This window comes from Hipposideros armiger, unplaced genomic scaffold (genome assembly GCF_001890085.2).
Source record: "Hipposideros armiger isolate ML-2016 unplaced genomic scaffold, ASM189008v1 scaffold_57, whole genome shotgun sequence".
Classification (NCBI taxonomy): Eukaryota; Metazoa; Chordata; class Mammalia; order Chiroptera; family Hipposideridae; genus Hipposideros; species Hipposideros armiger.
The window spans coordinates 2,406,226-2,430,353 of NW_017731407.1; the positions used below are offsets into that span (position 1 = coordinate 2,406,226).

A 24,128-nucleotide genomic window follows, 5' to 3' on the forward strand; every position below is an offset into this window, starting at 1 on the left:
TAACCACTAAACTATTGTCTGTGTCTATGAGTTTTTGTTTCTTCATTTGTTTGTCTTATTCTTTTGTTGCTTTCAGTTTTATATCCCATATATCAATGAAATTATGTGGTTCTTGACTTTTTCTGTGTGACTTATTTCGCTTAGCATGATAATCTCAAGATCCATCCATTTTGTCATAAATAGTACTATTTCCTCTTTTCTTATGTCAGAGTAGTACTTGATTGTGTAACAGAATTTAAATAACACATACACAGACATGGTATTTTAAGTGATGGAGCCTATCTGTTTGGGTGTTTAAGCTTAGCAGACAGTTAAAGTTTTGAGGAAAAGCAAATGACTAATGGAACAAATAAAAACACTTTTCATGCCATGATTTTAAAAAAACTAAAAACTGAACAAAATACAAAAACAATAGAGACATTTTACAAAGCCCTGCATCCCAAAGTAATGAGAGAAAAAAACAGACAAGACATCACCAACCCATATATTGGGATCTTCCAAAATAACTCTGTTGTATCTCCCAGCCAGTTGACAGTGACATGGCTCTCTGCACCATCTCCTCCTCCTTATAGGGCAGGATTGGAGGAGGGTCAGTAAGTTTATGTGGGTAGATGGCTGTGGTAAGCATCATCACATCATCATATGCCTTCTGAAGTTTAGACATATCACTGTAGGGTGGTGCCCATCCTTAATTTCAGGGCTTCTGGGAAAGGACAGTTGCTTTTCTTGGAAAAACCATTGAGATACTAATGTACAATATCTCCTTAAAAACTATTATTTAGTTTCTCATAGATACATGAAAAATTTACCTAGGAAGCAGGCATATTGGCATAGATCTAGCTATACATCACAGCCATGTTCTTTATCTCACTGATTTCTCCTGCGATTTTTTTTTCAACATATTTAAGGAAAACTAAAATTGTGACAGAGAAATCATCACAATATCTCTGACTTATTTATTTTCTGTAATTTTAATGACTGATCCTATATTCATAAATTCTCAGGAAAGGATTTTTCTCACTATCTTTTACTTTATTTTCTTCTATATGGTTGATATATGTAATTGTACTCTGTTTCTAATCTGTTATCTTTTATTATATAATAGAAAGTCATTGATCATTTGCTCTCATCCAGTATAATAGAAATATCTAAATATTATAGTCACAGATTACCCAGACATTTAGTCAGGAAACATGAAAGTGAGTTGGCTTTCTAGATTTAATAGAATTTTTTTCTATTTCAATAAAGCTAAGATGATATCCATTAATTAATTTAGTTCTTTATCAAACCTGGTGATTAACCAAAGCTTCACAATATTTTAGGGTCTAACCATGGGCAGGAATTAAAGATCTGAAGAATTCAGCAGTAGAAAAAGGTGAATTTTAATGGAGCATATTTCAAAGGTTTTGGAAATATTTAAAGGTATTCTTAGGAAATTTAGTATGGAGGATGAAGGATTGGTTACACAGGTAGTCAAAGACCACTTCATCTTATATCACAAACATTAAAAAGGGAGGCGAGTACCTGGAGGGCTAAAGAAAGACCTATATGACGAATGGAAATTTAGAGTATTAGAAGAAAATATTAAAAATAGTATAGAAGTGAAAGTTCTAAGAAATAGTGAAGGCTTAAAGTTTGATAAGGAAAATTAAGATATGATATTTACACATTATTCAGTTTAACCACAAATAAAGTGTAGTCTATTTTTCATACAATGGGGAAACTAAATATAGATAATACCTAGAATATTACAAGTTTCCAGAGGGCATGAAGTTTTGTCTGTTTTATTGGTTTGTATATCCCTTAGAATAGTGCCTAGAACACAGTAATTACTAAAACAAAAAATGCCATTGTTGAACGAAGAAATGAATGAAAATGCTTCTTTGCTCTATTTTTTACCTTTTTTCACTGAAATGAACTCATGCTGGTGGCCACATACATGAAATGTAACATAGGTACATATGATGACCTACAGAATCAAATGATACTAAGGAACAAAGCAAATTTCATGGAACCCCTGGACCGGTCTGGCTAAAGCCTAAGATAATTTTAGTAGCAGGAATTCTTGTAATATAATGCCATTGCAGAGCTCAGGCTACTAGTCTTAAGAATTTTTGAATAAAGACTAGAAGGTAACTTATCAGTGACAACATTTTTAAAAGAAAATGAAGGATGATCCAGAGAAGCATGGTTAGTAACTCTCTGATGTGCAGACTTAAATATAGACAAGGAAAAATCACAATGACTTGTTACATGTTATACATTTGTTATACATCCTGGAACTCCCTGGGTATGAATATGAAACAATACAGCATCATAAAAATCTGGTCCTATGAGAACACGTCAACCTTTTTACTCTAGAGTGTGAAGGAGAAAGAAGTAGAATCTCAGCTTTCCAAGGCTTCTGATTTTGTGTTCTGTATGACGTCCTCATCCATAAATTGGGAAAATATCCTCTAAACCACACAGTTTTGAAGGCTAGCTGAAGGAATAGTTGCATAAATAATTTATTCATTAAATTTTAAAATGCCAGCAATTCCTGGGTAAAGAGAGTGTGGGAAGTTTGGCCCTAGAAAAATAGGACCAGAACTCAGAGTACCCTCAGTCAACTGGAGCAGTGGTCAGAAACCATGAAGTCAGGGAGAAGCAAATTCTTTAAATACAAAGCATAAAAGAGTTGAGTAGAAACAAACCTGGCAAGGGAAAAATGGAAAATTGGAACAAATGAAAAGGTAAACATTTACTTTAAAATTTATGCAGTGTGTGGATAATTTAAAATATGTTTGATAGGAGTGTATTAATTGAGCCCTTTTTTGAGTATTATGTGTATTTTGGGACTTCCAGAGCTAATGGCAGGTATGACTTGAAATGAAGAGCCATGAAGATGGGGGGAAGGGGTAGGAACTAGAAAGTAAAGCAAGGAAAGAATCATAAAAATAGGTATAATTCAATACACAATCTTCAAGTGTATCAAATGAGGCCACGATAACCAAATGTTATTCTCTGTAGGAAGGCTAGAACAAGAGGACTGGACATAAAGTATTTTGTGAGGGATTAGCTATAAGTAAGAATTTCCTGAGAGTGAGAGTTGTGAAATATTAAAATAGGTTACTGAGGAAGGTTATGTTGCTTCTTTTCCGGAAGGCCTTAAAAATAGGAGAGGTGGAATCTCTGTGAAATAATTTGGGGATGGTATTATCTGAAGGAGGGGAACTGATATGACCTTGCATGGCTCCTGCCAGTGCTAATATCCGGCCTTTCTGCTCTTACCTTGCCTTGATGGAAATATACAGAGGGTGCCAAAAAAAGTCTATACACATTTTAAGAAAGGAAAAAACTGTATTAAAATTATGCTGATGGTAACCACTTTGAGCACCTCTTGTAATTGCAGAAGTCAAATGTGACTTGTATTCATCTTTTGTTATCAGTATATATTGAGGATTACAGTTTTAATACAGTTTTTTCCTTTCTTAAAATGTATATACATGTTTTTGGCACCCTCTTTAGACACGTATTGGGTTGTCGGAAAAGTCATGACACATTTTTGCAACGAAAACAGAAAAAATACATCATGACTTTTCCGACAACACAATATTTCAATCAACTAAAAATATTTTTTTGCTCTTTTCTAACATGGCATAATTTAGATAAATTTAAAAATGAATCTCTTAAAGATCCAGCTTAAAGCAGACAAGTGATATTTCTAAGCCAATACTGAAATTCCCCATAATAAGGTTCGAGAGACATTTATTAGATATTCATCTTTAATTTTTTTTGAAGAGAACTGGATAGAGATTGTGCTATATTCATTGTTTCCTAGTTCATAAAATAGATGAACGCTTTTATATAATTTTGAATTTTCGAATCCTCGGGAACATGACCAAATAATGACTTTGTATGTCAACTAGTTAGTTATGGTCATGTCCACTTTTCTAGCATCTTAAAGTAATGTCACCCTCTATATTTCACAGAACACTTTTATTATGGGATCCACCAACAGGTATGAGTGACACTGATATAACAATTTTCCCAGAGGTTTCTTCATTGTGAAAGGCAGTATTTGCCAACAGATCTTTCCTTACTGGATTAGAAATCTCAGAGATTTCCTGTTTGCCAAAAGCCCTCTATACAGCATGGGCTATAAAAGCAGGCATTTTGAGCTTTCACTTTACACAGTCAACTGCCCAGCATCTTAAATTGAAGTCAGGCTTGGCTGTAATATATCATTGTCGATTATGGAGTTTTTGAATGGCTCTGACCCACTGTACTCATCAATTGGTACAATAACATATATAAATACATAAATGAATACTTATGTACCTATCTATATCTGTACCACAGTGTTCTGCCTATGAAGGCAGGAGAAAACTCTGGTATATGCTGGAAATACACAAGCTATAACTTCCTCACACTCTGTAGGCTCTGCTAGAGCAAAGTTACATGATACATTGTGAAAGAAAAAAAAAACTGATGTGAACGCTTATAAAACACTAAAGTGTGTGATTTTTCTTCAGCAATTATAACTATATCGCCAATTATGTCAACTGTTTTTATACAATTAATTAGTATATTTTATTAGGTGTGTGTCTTATAAAGCTGATAGCCATAAAATTACTTCTAAAATAATACATTTAAAGAGCTTGAATTGCACAGTTATACCCAGAGGTCTCAAACACAAAGAATTCTAAAGAGGTAGGTAAATGTATAAAATTCTGAAGTGGAAACTCCACAGTATGGAGAAGAATACTGTAGTAGACCATAATTTAAGGAGATGAAGGAAGAACATAGAAGTGAAACCAGAACAAGAGGAGGAGCAGGAAAGGGGTGGGAGAGATAATACCCAAGTAACACCAGAGTTGATTAGGTGTGGGTTAGAAACCTACCCAAGGTGTTTTGAAGGAGAGCGAGATGACTGCCTCAAGCCTGAAGACAAGATACTTGTAATAATAGTCTGTGTGATTCTCATCTTCATCAGAAATGAAGTTGCCTCTCCTGACCCATCCTCAGGAAGACACCTGTTCTGATGGTTTTTCCTAGGAGTTGTGATGAATATGTGTTGATTTCATATTCATTCACCTGTTTTTCCTTGTGAGCAACCACATTCATTTGCAGAAAGAGGGGGTGGGGACAACTGCTGGTGCTGTTCAGCCAGTAAATTCTGATATTCTAATGGCTAATATCTAACTCAAGTTTCGTTCTATTCTCCTGTTAGCACGGTGAAGTAAACTTGTATGCCATCGAGAGAAGGTCAGATGATTGAAAGAACACAGATTTTGAAAGTACTTCTTATGTTCCATTAAATCCCTCTGAACATCACATGTTCTGCATAGAATTTTAACTTTAAAGTCCTCTTTTGAATATGGCCTTGCAGCATGGAGAAGAAGCAGAGTATGTGGTTGCAGTAGTGAGTCTGGGACTGCACTTACAGGGGTTCACATTATAGAGCTATGTGACCCTGGGCAAGTAACTTAACTTCTCTGTTCTCCTTCTTTTCTACAAAATGGAAATGATAATAGCATCTTCCTCATAGGCTGTTGTGTGGATTAGAGTTAGTATATGTAAAGCTGTTAGTGCCACACAGTATTATATAATTTGTAGCTATTATTAAAATTCTAAATATGATTAATGGTCCAAAGTCCATAATGTAACCTTGTTCTTAACTGCTTATATTACTTGAAGCTGGAGTGAATGCAAAATTATGGAAAAAAACAATGATATTTATCCAGCCTATTAAACATCTTTGTCAGCTTATTGTTTCTCGAGGACTATATCCTTTTGGAGAAGCATTCTGACCTCATTTTCTCTTACACCTTTATTGAATTTATACCATTTAAGGACTTGAAAGAGCTCTTTAGAAATTGAACCCAGGTCTCTTCATATGCCTGAGGAAAATGAGACTCAAAGGAGTTGACTGGCCCAAAGACAAGCAGCTCTTGTGTGGCAGAACCCCACCAGGAGCCTGATTGCAAGCAGAGCTTTCTTTCCATTACACTTCACTGCTTCTTGGTGCCTTGGGCCTTGGAGACAAACTGCACTAAATGCTAAATATTTTATTAATATTTTTACTTCAAAAGAGCAGCAGTTTTCTGCACTTGATATCACGTTAGTATTTCTTCATAAAGCTAAAAGAATACTTTTCCTGTGTCTGATCAATTATTCAACAATACTGTTATGTTTTCTTTGAGCTAAAGGAAAAAGGCACTGAGGTAAAGTTGGGGCCATTTCAGCAGTGAGGTGTATTCAGTAGTCAGAGGGAAGTAGCTTGTTCCTTTCCTTCAAGCTAGCATTTCCCAAAGGATATTACAGATAAATTTGGAAATACTACAGGTCCTGGCATCCAGCATATTGAAGAATATGAAAATTCCTGCAGCCAGAGAAACCTGTTTTCCTAATGTTTTTTTGATTTCCTGACTTTTTTTTTTTTTTTTGAGGAATAACTTGTTAGCATCCTTAGGAACCAGTGGACTTTAGAATCCACTTTGGTATTTCTAAAGCGAGTCATGAGCTTGCTTACACTGATGGGTGCTTTCTTTTAGACCCTTGGTTTTAGAGAATCTGGATAAAAATCTGTCCATTTCAGTAACTTCCGGTCCATAGTGGCATGGTCTTTTTTATAGGGGAAGTAGTGTAATACTTTCCATGGTAGTATTAGCTACCAAGGATGACTTGGTCTATCCTTGAAAATAGCTTGGGCCAGAATGTGGAGGCATTCTGAGATAAGGGGTCTCCCCCCAGGCCTTGGGCCCAGGGTCCAACTCAGCTAGCACACTTGCCCTGCCTGGTTTGAACAGAGGAAACATTCTGTTCGTCTGAAAACACCTCTATTCCTAGCTCTTTGACAGTTTTACTTTCCATATCCCCTCAGTTCTAAACATGTGGAAAAAGAGATAAAGAAAGGTGATGAAATGAGAAAATGGAGTGGGGAATACTACAAATAGAAGAAACTTGTATTTACATGCCTGCTTTGTGTGCAGTTATGACTGGCTTTTGGAGGGGAAAGGAAATGTCCTCCAAAGGTCACTGTACAAGATAGGGAGAGAGGGAGGGAAGCGAGTATGCAGTGTGAAGTATTGGTTAGGACTGAGAATAAACTCAGACACTATGCTGGCTCTTATTAGAAGAAATATCTGCACCATAATTCATTTAGGAAAGGAGAGAAGACAGTTTTGATTAAAAAAAGTAACTTCAAATTTATGATTTTTTTCAGGGCATTTGATCAGTGATAAATGAAGACAGATTAGTATTAATTTAGGCTTTGTAAATTGTACAACTTTTTTAAAACTGATAAACTATGTCCTCCCCTTACTTAAAATACTACCGTTTTTCCTGGGACATTTCTGTTTTACAACCTTTAAAATTAAAGTGTGTCTGTTGCCCTATACTTTAATTTCCTATTTATTAAAATTCATAATCTTTAAATTTTGTAGTTTTCCTCTTAAAAATGCTTTAATTTAAAAAATACTAGATGATTCAATTTATTCATTCTACGTTGGAAATTAATCTGTTTGGCTTGAGGCTATAGAGCTTACTCTCATTAGATGGGTATGTCCAAAGATATGTGAATATTTCCCATACAGTGAGACATTGGGATTTTCAAATATCGCTGAGATCTTAATCAAAATTGTGCTGATTGCTTGGGAGTTGGGCCCTATGAGAGAAGAAATAAATCAACCTAACCCAATGACTCAGTTACATTAGTAATATTGTAAGATTGTTTATTTCTAAAAGATAAAGAAGTATGATTTAAAAATATTCTGTATTTTACATTTGCGGAATTTTGCATTGTGTTTGTCAGGTTATTCTTGGTACTATCCATGTTTAGCATTGCAAAATGAACTTATATCCCCAAGAACTATTTCAACCAGTGGGTATAATTTTAATGAAAGAATCCATATTTCCAGGAAAGTCACACCTTTGGATTCAATTAATATCAATTTAGAAACTTTATGCCTTATTATATTCTCATGATAGTATATTCTTAGTGCTTCAAAGTATTTTATAATTTTTATAAAATTATATAATCCTGAAATGAAGAACCCATGTTTATACAGTAAATTTATGAAATTGAATTGTATGCCACTGAATTTTTACAAATGAACATGGGTCTGTTTTTTATTTGAACTTCACAACCTTATCCTAGAAGATATGTGTTATTATTCCCATTCCGTAGATGAGGACACTGAGGTTTAGGAAACTGAATTAGCCGTTTTCATACCACCAGTGACAGGCGGAGTGCAGGAGCGTTCATCCTCCTTCCTAACACTGCCTGGCTCCATCTGTGTTTGAGATCCCTTCTCAAATGTCATCTCCTCAAATCACCTTCCCCTGACGGCACTACCCACCTCTGTCCTTGCCTATTCGTTAGGCCCCTAGCTTACTCTACTGTGGTGTTTGCTTTATAGCCGCTACTTCTCTATCTAAAATCATCGTATCAGTGTGCTTGTTTATTGCTGCTTTGGCCCTTTGAAACGTGTTTTGTGAAGACCAGAACCTTCTTTGTTTTGTTCACAGTGGTGTCCCTGGCACCTAGTATCATGCTTGACACTTTTACGTCTCTGTGACTAATGATCAAACTTGTTCATTGATAGCTGTAATATTAAACATCATGATTTTGGCTCATGGTCTCCGATGAAGTCAGCATAGCCAGGATTTCATTACCCACATGGTCCAAGCTGAAGTTTAGTTTAAAATCTATGATGCGAATACACCAAATACATATAGTTCCATGTAGTTCATCTGTTCCAAAACTGGGGCAGGTAGCCAGCGTGGCATTCTGTTAGAGGGTCTATATTGTATACGTGCACCTTAATCTCATTTCTGACATTTACTTTTACCCTTCCTGACCACCAGCCCTGACAAAACTTCTGAAGTACTAAAGCCGTGTGTGACACAGCCCTAGCGTGTTTTACTGTGACCCGGGAAGTCATGTAGAGTCCTCTTGTCCTGGAGTTATGCAGATAAAGGGAGGATATAGTTTCGAGAGGAATGCTATAACTACAAAGTGCATCCTGAAGGCCATTTAGCTCACAATGAAGGTCTGTGTTTTAAAATAGCACTATAACAAAGTAACTACAGAGTTTTGGCAAGGGCTTCATCTATTTATAGAACTAAGTAAGGCATAGTAAATAGTGCCACAGTACCCAGCTCTCCCTTGCCATAACCCCAAACTTATGAGAAGCACTGTAATTATATTTCTCTACTTAAAAAAAAAAATCATAGTAGCCATTATCAGTTTAACTATACGGAAGCTCAGGCTGAGATTTCTTTTTTAAATGCATAGTTTTGATTTTCAACAGCTGCACTGGGTCTTTAATCATATATTATCTTTATGAAGCCTTTTTCTAACATATGTTAATTGGCTGTTTTCTGTGACAAATTATGAGCTCTTACTTTGATGAGGTTCAATTGCAATCATGTTGGAGTCGAGTACGTCGAGTTTCCACCCCTGCTGGCTCCTCAAACCACTACAAACATCCGCACGTCACTGCAGTGCTGAGTAATGGCAGGAATTGGGCTGGCTGATTTCACTACAGATTTTTTTTTTCCACAGGATATTTTCAGCTTCTTTGTACTAAATCTGTTGCAGGGTTTGCCCTTTTTAGCAGAAGCATGCTCTAAAATTAACATCAAATCTTATTGGAGATGACAATAATACAGTGAGAAATATTTCATAATACAACACCCTGGCATCTATTTTGCTTTACTAGAATTTTAGTACATTTATTATACGTTTTTTAAAAGTCATTCAGTTGTGAGGTTGGTAAGTATTTTCTACATCATCAGCATTTTGTAATATTTTGAGTTTTCCTCTTTTGAGAACAGTTTACTTATGGAGATGATCGAGTATATATTTAACTCTCATAAAGAAGAGTACATACTATTTTTTCTAAGTGTTGCCAAACATCAGTATGTTAAAAATTCCATTGTATTTTCTTTTTCTCTTCGCAGTTTCATCTGTTGGTCAAGTAATAAAAAGAATTACATGTTCCATCAGGGTTAATGACCTATAAGATGCATAGCATCCATTCTAGTTCTCTATCCTCATGTCAGTTTTTAATATATGATTGGGAGGAACAGATATGTTCTCATCCATCTGCTCTGAGAACTGAGATTGCCGATGTCAACAGACAGTGATAGCTATAATTAGAATACATATAAAAATACAGTGTCTTTGTTTAGATTCATAGGAAAGGAGTCAGGGTAATTGATTAAGGCCTGCAGAAACTGTGTCAAACAGCAGTCATATTGGGATTAATTTAACTCTGTTTCTGCCTTGATGTCTAATGTAAAGGACAGTCTCCACTGCAGCTCTCCAAAGCTAAAATAAAGCTGGGGGCCAAATTTCCATACAGGTATTAGAGTTTGGAATAAGATGAGCCGGATGTGACTAGAAGCCACGCCTCCTTCGTGAGGCTGTTTTTAATCAGCCATTTCCCTGGAGTAGCACACAATCAATGAGCTCTAAATCCTGAGGCTACCTGCGCTCAGAGGAAGGCCTGGGAACATCATTACAAAACTTACAATTGAGCATATGTGAAAAAATTAGAGCAGAAATTAAAGGTAAGAGAGGTTAACTTCAGAAGTCTTACTTTGGTACTGCTCTTTTAGAGGGTTGTAAAGAGATCATTTCAAACGTTAAAAAAAGAAGGAATATTCAATTCCACTAAATGCCGATACTGCTGTACTAAAAGATCATGGGAAATAAGTCAAATGAAGAGTTATTATCCATTTATGATAGCCAGAACTGTTTAAACATGTACATTGTTTTGAGAAAATACATGGGGATCAATTTCAGAGTAAGTAAATAAATAGAAAGTTTTTTTCCCTTAATAGCACTCCAGCTAGGGAGAATGGCTTCAGTAGTCCTGCACGATACTTCAGTGTGACTGCAAAGTCAGTTGACACACTGTCTTGAGCTAGTGTACACAAGAAAATTTAGTTCCACTTGATAAGACACATACTTAATTGACTTTAAGAAAATAAACCAAGGTAAAGAATGATGTGTAAATGAAACAGAGAACTTGGCACTTGACTGTATGGAAGCCCGTGAGCCATGTGGCTTAATTGGGGCCAGTTGGGATCATTTAATGATTGCTGTCAGAAGATCAGATTTAATTCTCCTTATAAGAAGACCACAGTGGGATAGAGTTAAACAAATTGTCATCAGAGGTTTCAGATGAACAAAGCCTTAATTAGGTTGATTAGGATGCTGTAAAAGAGATGAAGAGCAATAGAAAAATTGATGAATCACTGAGTTTCATGTTGAGCCACATATAATAGTAATATCAAATATCTATTTTGAAAGATTATTATGGCATTCTGAATATTATATATATGTATATATATATATATATATGGAAGGTTTATGTAAACTTTCTAAATTCTACAGTTTAATGACAGACAAAAATAAATGACATTCAATGTAAATAGCAGATGATTAATCAAGCCTGTCCTCCTTAATGCATAACAAAAACATTTGCAGGAGGACAATATTGTTTCTTTCCATTTCAAGGTCATCCTTAAATGTTAAATAAATGGGGAAAGTAAATAATAACAGAGGCAAATTATTTTCAAGTACATAATTTTCAATCATTTAACATAGTATTTGAATACAGAATAAAACAAAGCCTTCACTTAAAATGTCCTTTTAACCATTCATATCAACATTCTAATAATAATATGATTATTTACTGGTGATAATACTCAGGACTACTCAGGTAACTTAAAATGTATTCTTACTGTTTTATCTACATATTATGAAATACTAAAATGTGTTTTTTCCATTTGCTGCAATTTTGCAGGAAAGTATTCTCTCTCTCTCTACACACACACACACACACACACACACACACACATACATACATACATACACAAATGTATCAGTAAGGCTGAAAATTGTGTCCAAAACATACAGGCTTTTGAGAAAAAACATTGTAGAGTATTTCCGTTTTAATAATGAAATATATTAAAGATTAAGAAAATAGTGAACATGAGATTTTTTCTGACAGGATCAGGAGATGCCTGGGAATTCAGATTTTCGTCATAGTATGAAAATGTATAATAGCAATATCTCCCACTTCCAGCCTCGCTTGCTTTGAAGGCTGACAATTTTGTTCCACTGATATTGGTGTTGTATGATGCTTAACTTGCTTTGTTCAATAACAGCAACAAAAAAATCCAGCTGCATGTGCTTATTGAGAGACTACAGCTGGGGAACAGAATACAATCTGGGATGCTAAATAGTAGCTCTTGCTTTGTGATGAAGACAGTGCAGGATTTACCTTTGTGGTAAGCCCTGCCACATCACTAAAGAAAGAAAATGTGGTGGCTGAACTGTTGTGAAAAATTAGGAAAAGATATGACAAAACCCTGAATTAATAACATAATAGGATGTGGAAAGACTAAAAACTGGTGTGGTTGAATAGCAGGAGGCTCTTGACATATTTAGACCATTTGAAGTTTATTTTGGCATGAGGAATAGAGAATGCTGTTTAAGCTGCAGTGTGAAAAAAAAAATGGCCAAGACAAAATACACCGTGGATAACCGTGACAGGGGAGCTGTGCTTCCCTCCTCTTTATTAAATTGTTTACAATACAATAAGGTTGTTTAAAGGTATGTGTCTCCTAAATTCTAGACCTGTGTAAATAAAATGATTTATGTCAGTGCTAATGGCAGGTTAGGCCCACTTATTAAATTAATTGCAGGGGTTTTCAAAACGAGTTCCTTTTTAGCCTTATTATATTTCTGACATACATTTCATCTCCTTTTGTCCTTGGGGAAAGATATTAAAGTAGGACTAGAAACATTAATGTAGAGTTTTCAGCAGCCGTGGTCATTGGGAAAATTGATATATTTCCCTAGTTATTTCTACTTTTGCAGCCTGAAGCTCTTCCATGACTGATACTTAAGAGAAACTTCTTAATTTTTATAGCACTGTAAAATTTTTCTTCATAGAAGGATTATTGTTAAGGGATAAACGAAGCATTACCTGCTAGACATTGCTCATGATTAGCTTTGCAAAGTGAGGTCTTCCTGGTTGATACAAGGACTGCAACTTACTTGGTAGCCTTACTGTATGAGAGGACTGAATGGATGTTTCAGAACTGAAGCAATCTTACAAGTCGTAGGCAGAGTTCCCAGTCCTGCTATGTACCCGGCACTTCACCTATAGTGCCACATCTAATAATCATAGCCATCCTGCAAGCAAAGAAGTATGTTCCCACCTTTCTGTAGGGCAAGGCAACAGTGATTCCAAGGGATTAAATCATCACTCTGTAGTCACTCCGCTTCTAAATACCAAGCTAGAGTTCAGACCCTGAGCTTCCTGTCTTCAAAATCCATTCAGCTTCCACTTCTCAGTATACATTATTCTTATTCCATATGTGAGATGCTATCTAAATATGACAAAGGATTAAGTGTCAGGTTATCAGTTATCAGCCTGCTTCTGTATAAACAAAAATAGGAAAATGTTCCTAGGAGTAACCATTAAAAATAGAGACTGAAGAAAATACCTGAGAGATGAAAATTTTAATAAAGTCATTAGTCAACAAATAGGATGCTACTAATAGTATACCCCTACTGTATGCCTGGCACTGGGGTAGATACTAAGAATACAAAAGTAAGATAAAGCAGACGTGACCCACGGATGTTGAGGAAGACAGGCAGACATGCAATTTCAGTTGTGACAAGCGCTACAAAGGAGGACATGGTGCTATGAGTCCTTTTAGGGGAATTTGATGTGATCAGGAGAGCATACAGTGCTTCCTGAGGAGGTGAGACAGGAAGGGAAGAAGTTACACAGGCAGAGGGGAAGAGGAGCGTTCCCAGGCCAAGGGAATTGCATTGCAAAGGCCCTGTGAGAGGAAGGCGTGTGGCAGGCAAGACAGTCAACGTTATTTATTATTTGTATGTGTGATATTATGTTACTGAAATTTTCAAGATGACTCACAGTTCATTCTATTGGCACTAAATTGGAATAAAGAAAATAACTTTTGCATGATGGAATGTATCCAGCAGGAAAGAAGGGCTGCTCTTTTATTACGCTTCAGAGGATGAGTCTTGGCTATGTGTCTTTAGAATGAACTCAGGTTGCATTCCCAGCTAGGGTAATGTAACATTTTATATGATACATGGTAAGTGTAGAGAGAGAAGGAGAGACTTTCAGGACCAAGGAAATATCCCCTAACTCATATGACATCATGTAGTCGAGGAACAATAGGAATAATAATTATTATTATATTTTTAAAATTTCGGAATACTTCTTAAGGGAAAAAAAGTAAAAGTTCTACTTGTTCCTTTTAACCAAAATGTAATTAGACATCTCATATGTCTTTCAAACATGTAAAATGGAAAGTTAAGTATATCTAGAAGCATCATAATGAGTGGCATTTTCCACTTAAAGTAAATGATTTAAATGAATCATTCAATTGTTTGAATTAGTAATACTAGGCTTGCAGCAACTGGGCTTATGATCATTTTTGTCCCTTACTAGGTATCCAGCTTGTGTTTACTTAACAGTGTAATTTCTTTTGTGATACACTGTGCTTGGTTTTCAGCCTTGAGTTTTTACAAAACATTATATGAAGATGCTAGTGTTAGTGAAAATGTGAGTCAATGAAAAAGTTATTTGCCAATATGAGTAAAAGAAAACCAGAATTCTTTCTTTGCAATTTGATATCACATATTTTAATGTTTTAACATTATTCATGGGCTGTTTTTATTTAAGTGACTGCATCGTGCTTATTATAGCAAAATACATGCTTTGCAAAGATAAGTTTAGCAGGAGAGAATTAATTTCTTCCCACATCTTTTAATGTGGCATGGCAGTTTCATTCTAAGATCAAAACACATAACTGAAGGTTATGTTTAATTTCTAAATCAAAGTATTGTGGGAAGATGATTGAAATCTGAAGATGACTCAGATCCACTTGATACGTGGTTTTCTTCCTACAGAAACCTTATGGTAGACTGCCATTTTCATGTTAGAAAGAACCTAACAGTGATGTGATTAAAGTAAATAGTTTCACTATATCCTGAAAGTTTATAGTAGTTACTTTGGTTCTTAATGTGAATTTTTTTAAAGAACTTTGAGAGCTTCAATCATAACCTAAGTACCTGTTCCCGCCACCCAGTATATCTCTTTTTTTAAGTATGGGACAAAGAAGTAATCACTGTATTTTACCAACATTGATTTTTTTTTTTTGGACAGCTTTTGTGATTCTGTTTTTTTACCAAAAATATAATGTATCCGTTTGGCTCTTTGCCTATGCAGCATTATTCATTTGCCTGGAAGGGAAAATTAACATTATATGGCCACATTAACTGTGTCAGATGATTTTTTGTGAGTCATGATAAATGGTAATTGTGATATATCTCCTACTTCACCCAAGTGAACTTGTTTGTTTTTTAATTTGTATTTCTTAAAGCAGCCATGTAGAAATACAAACCTAGAGCTGAAATGGATTTTGCTCAGGTGTTTTAAAAATAGAAATGAAAAATGTTGTCCCCGTGTGTGGATTTCTGTCATTGCCCCTTATCTGAACCTCTCAAAGGCCTCTCTTTGTGGGGTGTGTAGCACAGCACACTCAGACAGTTCTGCTCGGAGAAGGAAGTGAAGAGTTTTGGTTCCCATTTTGCACTTCTGGAACAGTTTAGGGAAGGAAGCACCTTTACACCTTTTATTGTTCGTGGTTGCTGACATCATATCCTTCCCTGACCAGTCTGTGCGTGTTTCCTGCCATTCTGTCAAGACTCTTCTGTGTTACAGGGAGGGATTTGTATGCAGGAGGGAGGGAAGGAGGGATAAGGGGTATAAGAAAGAGGGAGGGAAAGAAGGGGGGGTGTGCATCACTCAAGGAAACTTGTTTATAAGTGAGAGAGCCAGAGGGAGAAGGACTTTTCGCATCCGTCCTCAAAAACAATTCTCCTCTACTTGGGTCTCAAACCACTTTGCCTTCATCTGTCTGCTTAGGCCAAACTCAAAGTGAACAGAAGAACCCTACCATAATGAAGTTCCCCTTTTTAGTAAGCAGCCTGATTTTATTTTGCTTATATTTAGTTGGCAACAAGAAAAGCAATGTAGAAGTCTGTAACTCTATAGAGTGTAACTATGGTAGAGCATTTCTTTTTCTTTCTGTTTTTTTTTTTTTTAATTACTGATTGTTTCTATGGAACTCTGTCATTTTCCAAGAATGCTTCTTTCATGTGGAAAGAAGTAGCGGCAAGCCTGCTGGAATTATTTTAAGCTTATGGTTGATTGTACATAATGAAAGTTTTCAGGGTAACTTGAAATTCTACGTGTCGTTTAGCTACTATATTCTTCGTATGCATACAACACAATTTTATAGGTTACTAAAGTTCTATAATCTCTTTTTTCAGCCTCTCTAAGCTTCCTACGAATTAATACTTGAAACCAACCTTCCTTACAATATAACTTTTGCATAAAAATCAGGTTAGAGAAATAGTGTTATGCTAAGAAAACAACTCCTGAGCTATTGTTGACCTTCCTAACTCTTTGAATTTTTACTGACAGCCTTGAAATGTGGTGACCCATAATCAAATGTTCTAAGTCACATGTTTTACGACACATTTTATTTCATGAAAACAGTCACATCATAGCACATATTATTAATCTGCATATATACTTAATAATGTCAAAGTTTGCATTGTAGAAAGGTTAAAAAGGCAACACTTCAGGAAATATTTGTTTTTACAGAAAACAAGAAACTTAATTTTATTGAAATTTAAACTTGCTTCTCTATATTACCTTGCATTTTTCAAAAAGGAAAATCTATTCAATGACGTTTTTATCAACTATTTGACATAGGTATAAATTTTTTCTGGCAAAGTACTTCCCATCATGTTTTGAGAATTACAAAAAAAAAAAAAATCCTTGCTCTGCTCTTTTTGAAAAGTGTCTCCCATTTCAAAGTTGTGAAATATGGGGTGGTGATAGGGAGGAACTCTGTCTTTCTGAGGAGGCTTTTCTCCAGAGTTGTTTCTCTACTTGTTTGGTTATTTGTATTTTGAAAGCAGGATCTGTAGTTCTCCTCTTGCCCGCCTTGTCACCACACACTAATCTGTTCACCCTGACCTTCCACCTTAAAGTGAATAAGCGCTTAGGCAGGCATAGTCCTGTAAGCCGATAGTGCCACCGGCCTCAGCTCAAGGAAAGAAAGGAAATTGTCCCATTTGCATTTGCTGTGGATTCATGGGTTGGCTTTTCTGTGATAGAGGAAGCCTGCTCGCGTCCTTGGGGTCTTGCACATGCATGGGAAATACCATTCTAACGTGCTGCTTGCTTCTAAGGTAAGACTAGGAAACACAGGAAAGTTGCCCAGTTGAGTGATATTTAAGACCGTTTCTAAAAATAGATGGACAGTGGCAACAGTGAATATATGATGCAGTTGTGCTTTGTGGATTTCTCATATTTTAATGTGTTTTTAATGTACCTTGGGATAGCCATTTTTTATGTGTATTTGTCAAATGTGTGTTATTTATATTAACACTTTAAAACTTTTGAACTACTTGCAACATTTAAAATTACCGCCAGAGTAATAGTTTTTGATGAGCACTGTGTGGTCATGATGTTACTCAATATACTATATTCTCAGAGGCAGGAGTGAGCTGTACTTGAATAGAAAGGCATTGGGCAAAAGAGAATAGATGGTCTTAGTACTTATGCAGCGCTTAATCCACCAGAACTAATTATATCATAATAGCTTCTGCAATTAGATAATCACAGAAAACTTAAATTTAAAAAAAAATTACTCAAGGTGATAAAGAGTTTAGAAATTAAATTAAAGAAATCAAAAGAGAGCTGATGATCAGATCAAGAGTATAACAGCTTTCCTGTTCCAATAACTTTGAATTGGAGCCAAATAATCTATTTAAGAGCCAGGACACTGGCTTAGCGTTACATAATACATGTGGGAATTTATCAGGTTGGTTGTCAGACACCAACTAAAATAAACAGGGAAACTCTGAGCAATGTGTAAAGCAGTTGCATTCTTTGACATGAGCCGGGATAGAATAATTGAAGCTGTTGCTTGCAAATGAAGAAGCCATTGTGGAATGCTTTCGTGTTCATTTCCACATTTCACGGCAATTCCCTTTAATTGCATTCAGATATTTTCAGATGTAATTTAAAACAAAGTAAAATATGTACTTTTAATACTCTGGCTTCCCAGGGTTTATCTTATATTATTGATGATCATGTCTTTAATTTTAATTCATGACCTAATGATGTTCAGTATATAATAACAAGCTTCTGTTGTTTTGTATCTTAGTCCCCAAAGAGATACGATGTCTTTTTAAACTACTTAAATGTAGAGGATGGATGGCTTATTATAAAAAGTATAATTATAAATGGAATAACACTCTAATTTTTGCACCATTTCTTTCTTTTCTATGAATGATTATCTTTTTCGATTCTTGTATTCAAGCTATAGCTTAAGGGCTTTCAAAAGGGAAAGGAGCTCTCTCACTGCTGAGAGCTCCTTGTTATGTAAGATTAAATATCCCATATTCTCTTTACAGTGTTCGCAAAGCAGCGACTTTTTAAAAATAAGATTAAAGGATTTAGATTTAAATTAGTTGACATTTACATATATCAAATAGCACTTTCATAATAGTCCATCCTATTTGCATAACGAGGGACATTATCACCTCTGCTGTCAAAACAGGAGATTGTTTTCCCTTCAGCAATGAATTAGCTGCCCTACTTAGCATACACAGGTACATAAAGGTTCATTAACTCTCTGATTTAGGTAATTTTTCATAACAGAAGGGTGAAAATAGTCACTTAATTTCATTAAAAAAATGTTCAGAAACTCTGCAAAAGATACATTTCGAGTGTTGGGCTTTAAAGCTTAATTTTCATCATTTAAGTGACTTGTTAAATTACTTAAGAGATTATTTTAATTATAAAAACAAACCGTTCCCACTTGATGTGCTCCTGCATGTGCTATGCCCTATACTTTTAATAAGTACACAGTTTCATTCTTATTCATTTGAGTGGCTTACTGCCATATAATTTTATTTTTAAAAAATTAGAATATGATAGTTCTTATGGCACTGGCTTGCTGTTAAAGTGGTATTGAATTTTTCTTCTTTTTGTTCAGCAGGAACGAATGCAGAAATTTGGGAACTGAGCAGTGCAAGTGCTGAAGAAGGAGATTTGGGAGGAAGCAGGAAAGAGAAAGAAAAGGAAGGAAAAAATACATAATTTCAGGGACGAGAGAGAGAAGAAAAACGGGGACTATGGGGAGAAAAAAGATTCAGATTACGAGGATTATGGATGAACGTAACAGACAGGTGAGTGGGGTAAACTTTTTTCTGTCATTATTTACATGGACTGTTTTATTACATTTTCCCCAGATATGTTAAGGGTGTTATAAGCATTTTGTACTTACAAACAACCATTAAGAGAATTGTTAGTAAATTAAATATGGCCAGTTTAAATGCTAATAGTCTCTTATATGGAAAGAAAAAAATTACCTCATCTTTTAAAACACAGTTTGTACATTCATGATTATACTCTTTTTACTTCAACCTGAATTTTAAGTGGGAACTGTATTTGGGTAACATAAATAGCTTAATAATTAAGAGTTAATAAGCATAACATTGCTACATTGCCCACAAAGATGTTCTTACCCTCATGGGCACGAAGCCTTTTGTAGTCATCCATTTAAAAGGTTTATAATATAGGCTAAATGTCCTGAATAAAAATGGCTTTCATTCTATTCACAGACTTTGAAATACATCCAAAATATTTAACATGTCCTGACAAACAACAAAGAAAACACCCACATAAAATATTAGTAACTGAAAACATATAGGCAAGATGTATTAGTTCATGCCATTTTCTTTAGACCCCAAATTTTATAAACATAGAGGTGATGATGTTATAATTTTTTTCTGGAACTCCTGTGATGATATCTATATGTACCATTAATCTATTCTAAGGATGTATACGCCCAAATGCTCTCTTCAGCAGAGAGACTTGTATATCATGAATTATCTGTGAATTGACTTTTTTTCTTCACCCTTGGCGAGAGTGGATTTAGCTAGGCGATGTAAGGAGAGCTGAGTGGTTTGTATGCATTCTAATGTTAAATATCAAATAATGGTTCCTGCCAGATCCCAACCATTGCAAAAGGGTAATGGAACCTGTAAAACAGGCATTCCTTCACATGAGAGAAAGGAGTCTTTTGCCAATTGCCCATTTCCGCTAGGAAAAACTACGAGAACAGCTGTGGAGATGCCCCAGCAAAATGTAATATTTCTCCAAAATTAGGATGCTATCTCCTCTATTGTCCCTTTCCATCTTTCTTGACCTGCAAGTGAGATTAGAGCTGATTCATGGTTTAACATTTTACGTTGCTGCATGTGTAAATTACAGTGTATAGAAGTTATTGTTTATGCGGTCAAAGCCAGTAAGCCATTAAAAGGTAAAGAAGCTTTTTTAGATTTTCAAGTTTATAATCCCTTAAATTGTTATATTTAAAGTACATATGACTTGAAGCATTTTTGGCTGAAAATGAACTAAGGGGTGCATAATGCTAAGATTTATCATGGATTCTTTCAGTGTTTTCCTACACATTGTTTATTGCTATATGTCAAGCCAGAAAGCAATAATTCTGTCAATAGAAAACCATAGTAATTTTCAATTGGTTTATAGAATTGTAATTGAAATTAAAACTCAAATATTGAATATCATGTGCTATTGACTGTTTATAGACTCATTATTTGGACTAGAATGTATTTTGGGCACAGTAAAAAATTATATGTATTAGCACCTATACTTCATTATTATATCAGGTAATTTTTAGGTTCGTGAAATTCATTGTATCTTCTTTTTGCTTCCAAAGAGATAAGGACATTTTTGCAGGTGGAATTCATGAGCTTTCATTATGCTTTATAAAAGAACATAAGGGATACAAGAATTTTAACACCACACTATTGAGCTAATAATTGAACATCTTTTCTTAATTTAAATATAGTTACGTGTTAATGTCTGCAATTGCTATTACTCTCTCCCATGTTAGAAGGCATAATCATTTTAGAAGAAGAAAAAAATTTTTTAATTCAGCTTAGTTTATCTTTTGTTTTTAATCCTGAAGATGAATTCCTTGATTTTATTCTATAGAATTCAGGATCTGTTTAGTCTTTTTTCCAGTCTTCAGATACAGTAGGCTCTTTAATTCAGCACTCTTAAAAGGCGCACCCACAAAGGTGAAAACTGCCATGTTTTAATACATAGTTCAGTGATTATTTTAGAATGCCATTGACAGTCTTCAACAGCCAACTTACGTCTAAATGTTTGTCATGCACCCCGCTCACCTACTCCAAGAGTAAGAGCTGTTTGGGAGAGAGCTTAAATGAGGTAGGTCACTTCTTGCAATGAACACCAGCCATTCGGCAATAGCATGTCATACGAAATGCGGAGGAGGCACCCCTAACCTGGGCTTCCTTTCAACTCTGTGTTCACATGTTTCAAAGAAAAATGCTGACTGCTTTGCCCTTTGTGAAGCTCCCCCCACGGTAGACGCCTTAATGGAACCTCACACAATGGTCCACAGTCATCTTTTCTGAAAAGTAGTAAAAGCCTGCTCTGCCATTGCAGGTGTTTATTTGGCAATACAGAGAACAGGGTGTGTTTTTACAGAATAAGAAATACTAACTTAAAGTGTGAAATGAAATATTGCAGAGCTGATGTGATAAGTTGTAGATCACGAAGAAATAAAACTGTTGGAAAACAGAGTAGCTAACTGTTTAAATTGAATTTTGCCCTTATTTTATCTTTCATAATGGAAGTAGGGAACAGCTACAATTCAAAAACTCCAATTGTATACATAAAATCGTGTAGGGGAGGGAAAAAATTAACAGCTTTTAAAATTTTTTTATATTTTCCAGAGTTCCTAATTTTATGAAAACTACTTATTTCTCAATTTCTAACCTAAACAAGAGGGATTTCTTAAGCTAGTGTATAAAAATAAATAATATCCTGAGTTCTCAATTTGTCGTACAGAAATTTTCCAATAACGAAAGTAGCCACACATACCAAGAACTACATATATGTTATTCCATTTAATCCTTATTAATCCCATTTACAGCTGAATAATTCATTTATTTATTACATCAACAAATATTAGATGGCAGTGTGCCTAACATTAAATATTTAGTGATAAACAAGAAGAATCTCATCCAGCTTTATCAACTGCTGCAGAAGTTAGCAAACTTTCTCCACAAATGGCCAGATAGCAGACGTTTTTGGCTTTGTGAGCTATACCATCTCTGTCTCAACTACTCGGCTCCACCCTAGTCATGAAAGCAGCCATGGACCATGTGTAAATGAATGAATGTATCTGTATTGAATAAAACTTGACTGACAAAAAGGAGATGGAGGAGGGGGCAGGCTGGATTTGGCCTGTGGCCCATAGTTGATGGACCCTGGCCTAGTGGAATGAATCAGACCTGAAACACAAAAATATATAACAAAACTTTTGTTCATGTGTGCTATGAACAAAGTTATCAAAGTGCTATGAAAGAATAACATGAGGTGCTTTATTTAGAAGGGAGGTCAGAGAAACACCTCTCTGAGGAAATGCTGAATGAGGAAAGCTAAAAGATGAGTCAGTTAGTCAGGTGACAGCATTCCAGAGGGAACAGTATCTGCAAAGCTCCTAAAGAAAGGAAAGAGCTTGCTATGAAGCTGAAGGAAAGCCAGTGGAACTTGAGCCTGGTGTGTGTAACTTTAGAGAGATGAGAGAAAAGATTAGTTGCTAGGCAGGGCCCAGATCATGCAACGCTTTGGAATTAGTTAATACTAGGAGGTGGCCAAGATTTGAGCCCAAATCTTTCAGATTAAAAAACAAAACAAACATGATTTTCTCAATTAAATGATGCTCCGCCCTGTATAATATAATGGCTAAGAGCATAATTTTATGTCATTGCTTTTCCCAATTACATCACATGGCACTCAGTATAATATAATGGTGAGGAGCATGGTTTTAGAGACACACAAACCTTTGGTCTGGTCCCAGCTCTGCCACCTACTAGCTGTATGGCCCTCCAGCAAGTGACTTAACCTCTCGGAACTTCATCAGTGCCCCCATCAGGAGAGTGAGGATTAAAAAATAGTACCCACCTCATTAAGTCATTGAGATCATTAAATTAGGGGATAAACATAAAGCCCCTGACATATAATAAGTGCTCAGTAAATTTACCTATTAAGCTATTCCTATTAAGACTCATGTTCTTTGAACCATTAGCTATTACAGTTAATGTTGAGTTCCATCAAACCAACTCTTGTGCTGTGTAGCACACTCAAGAATGGTACCTGAACCTTCATTTCAAGAGGGCTTTATCTTAAAAAGGTATCAAGGAGACAGAAGGAAAGTGGAAGAGGAGAGCAGGAGCACAAAGCAGCCTTTGGAAGCTAACTGGGTGAGAGTCATTTCAGAGCAAGAGCCAGCTGATGGCAGAGGATGGCTGGTGGAGAGAAAAATCATACAGAATATTTGCAGAACAGGGCTTGTGGCAGGGATGTAGAGAAGCAGTTTCCTAAATTCCATGCTTATGGACTTATTTGCAAATGTATGTTACTGACCAAATTATTTTGAACTATGATCACCTTTATTATTATTATTATTATTATTATTATTATTATTACTGATAACTTCCAGCTTATTCTAACACTACAATTTCAATCTCTCTGCATTTTTGCTTTTACCCACTAGGTACCTTCATCAATTAGGCAATAATCCTACCCTCCTTTATATGGTACCAGTTTTTGCTATGTTCCTGTATCAGCCAGATTTTTAAATGAGTTTTGTCCTTGTATGACTCTTTTTTATAAACAGTATACCTAGAAATCTCTTCTATCTGTTGTATCAAGAAGAAAGATATATAAAAATTAACCTAAACCTATTTACTTGGATGTATTTAAATTTTTCAGTTTTCCCACATTGAAAGGAGAAGTAAACCCAAATTTATTTGTGTGACTTGTTATAAAAAGACATTTAAATATTTTAATAACTGTAAGGGGAAAATATTTCCCAAATAATACAGTTAGGTCCTACTACAGTAACGTTAAGGGAAAAAGATTTCTAAATGACTTAAGTTC

The 24,128-nt window shown here is 35.4% G+C and overlaps 1 protein-coding gene across 21 annotated transcripts in view; it reads left to right on the forward strand.

Annotated features, from left to right (window-relative positions):
- MEF2C (myocyte enhancer factor 2C) overlaps positions 1–24,128 on the forward strand; it is a 185,430-nt gene that overhangs the window by 65,438 nt on the left and 95,864 nt on the right. For 15 of the 21 annotated variants that reach the window (XM_019641133.1, XM_019641123.1, XM_019641129.1 and 12 more), the window contains one exon: positions 19,123–19,315. In XM_019641133.1, coding sequence (XP_019496678.1) covers positions 19,262–19,315 — 54 coding nt within the window. In that variant the 5' untranslated portion in view covers positions 19,123–19,261. Of the gene's footprint in view, positions 1–17,096; positions 17,309–19,122; positions 19,316–24,128 lie in introns of those variants that run through there. The other 6 variants (XM_019641124.1, XM_019641122.1, XM_019641116.1 and 3 more) reach the window with 3 other exon arrangements.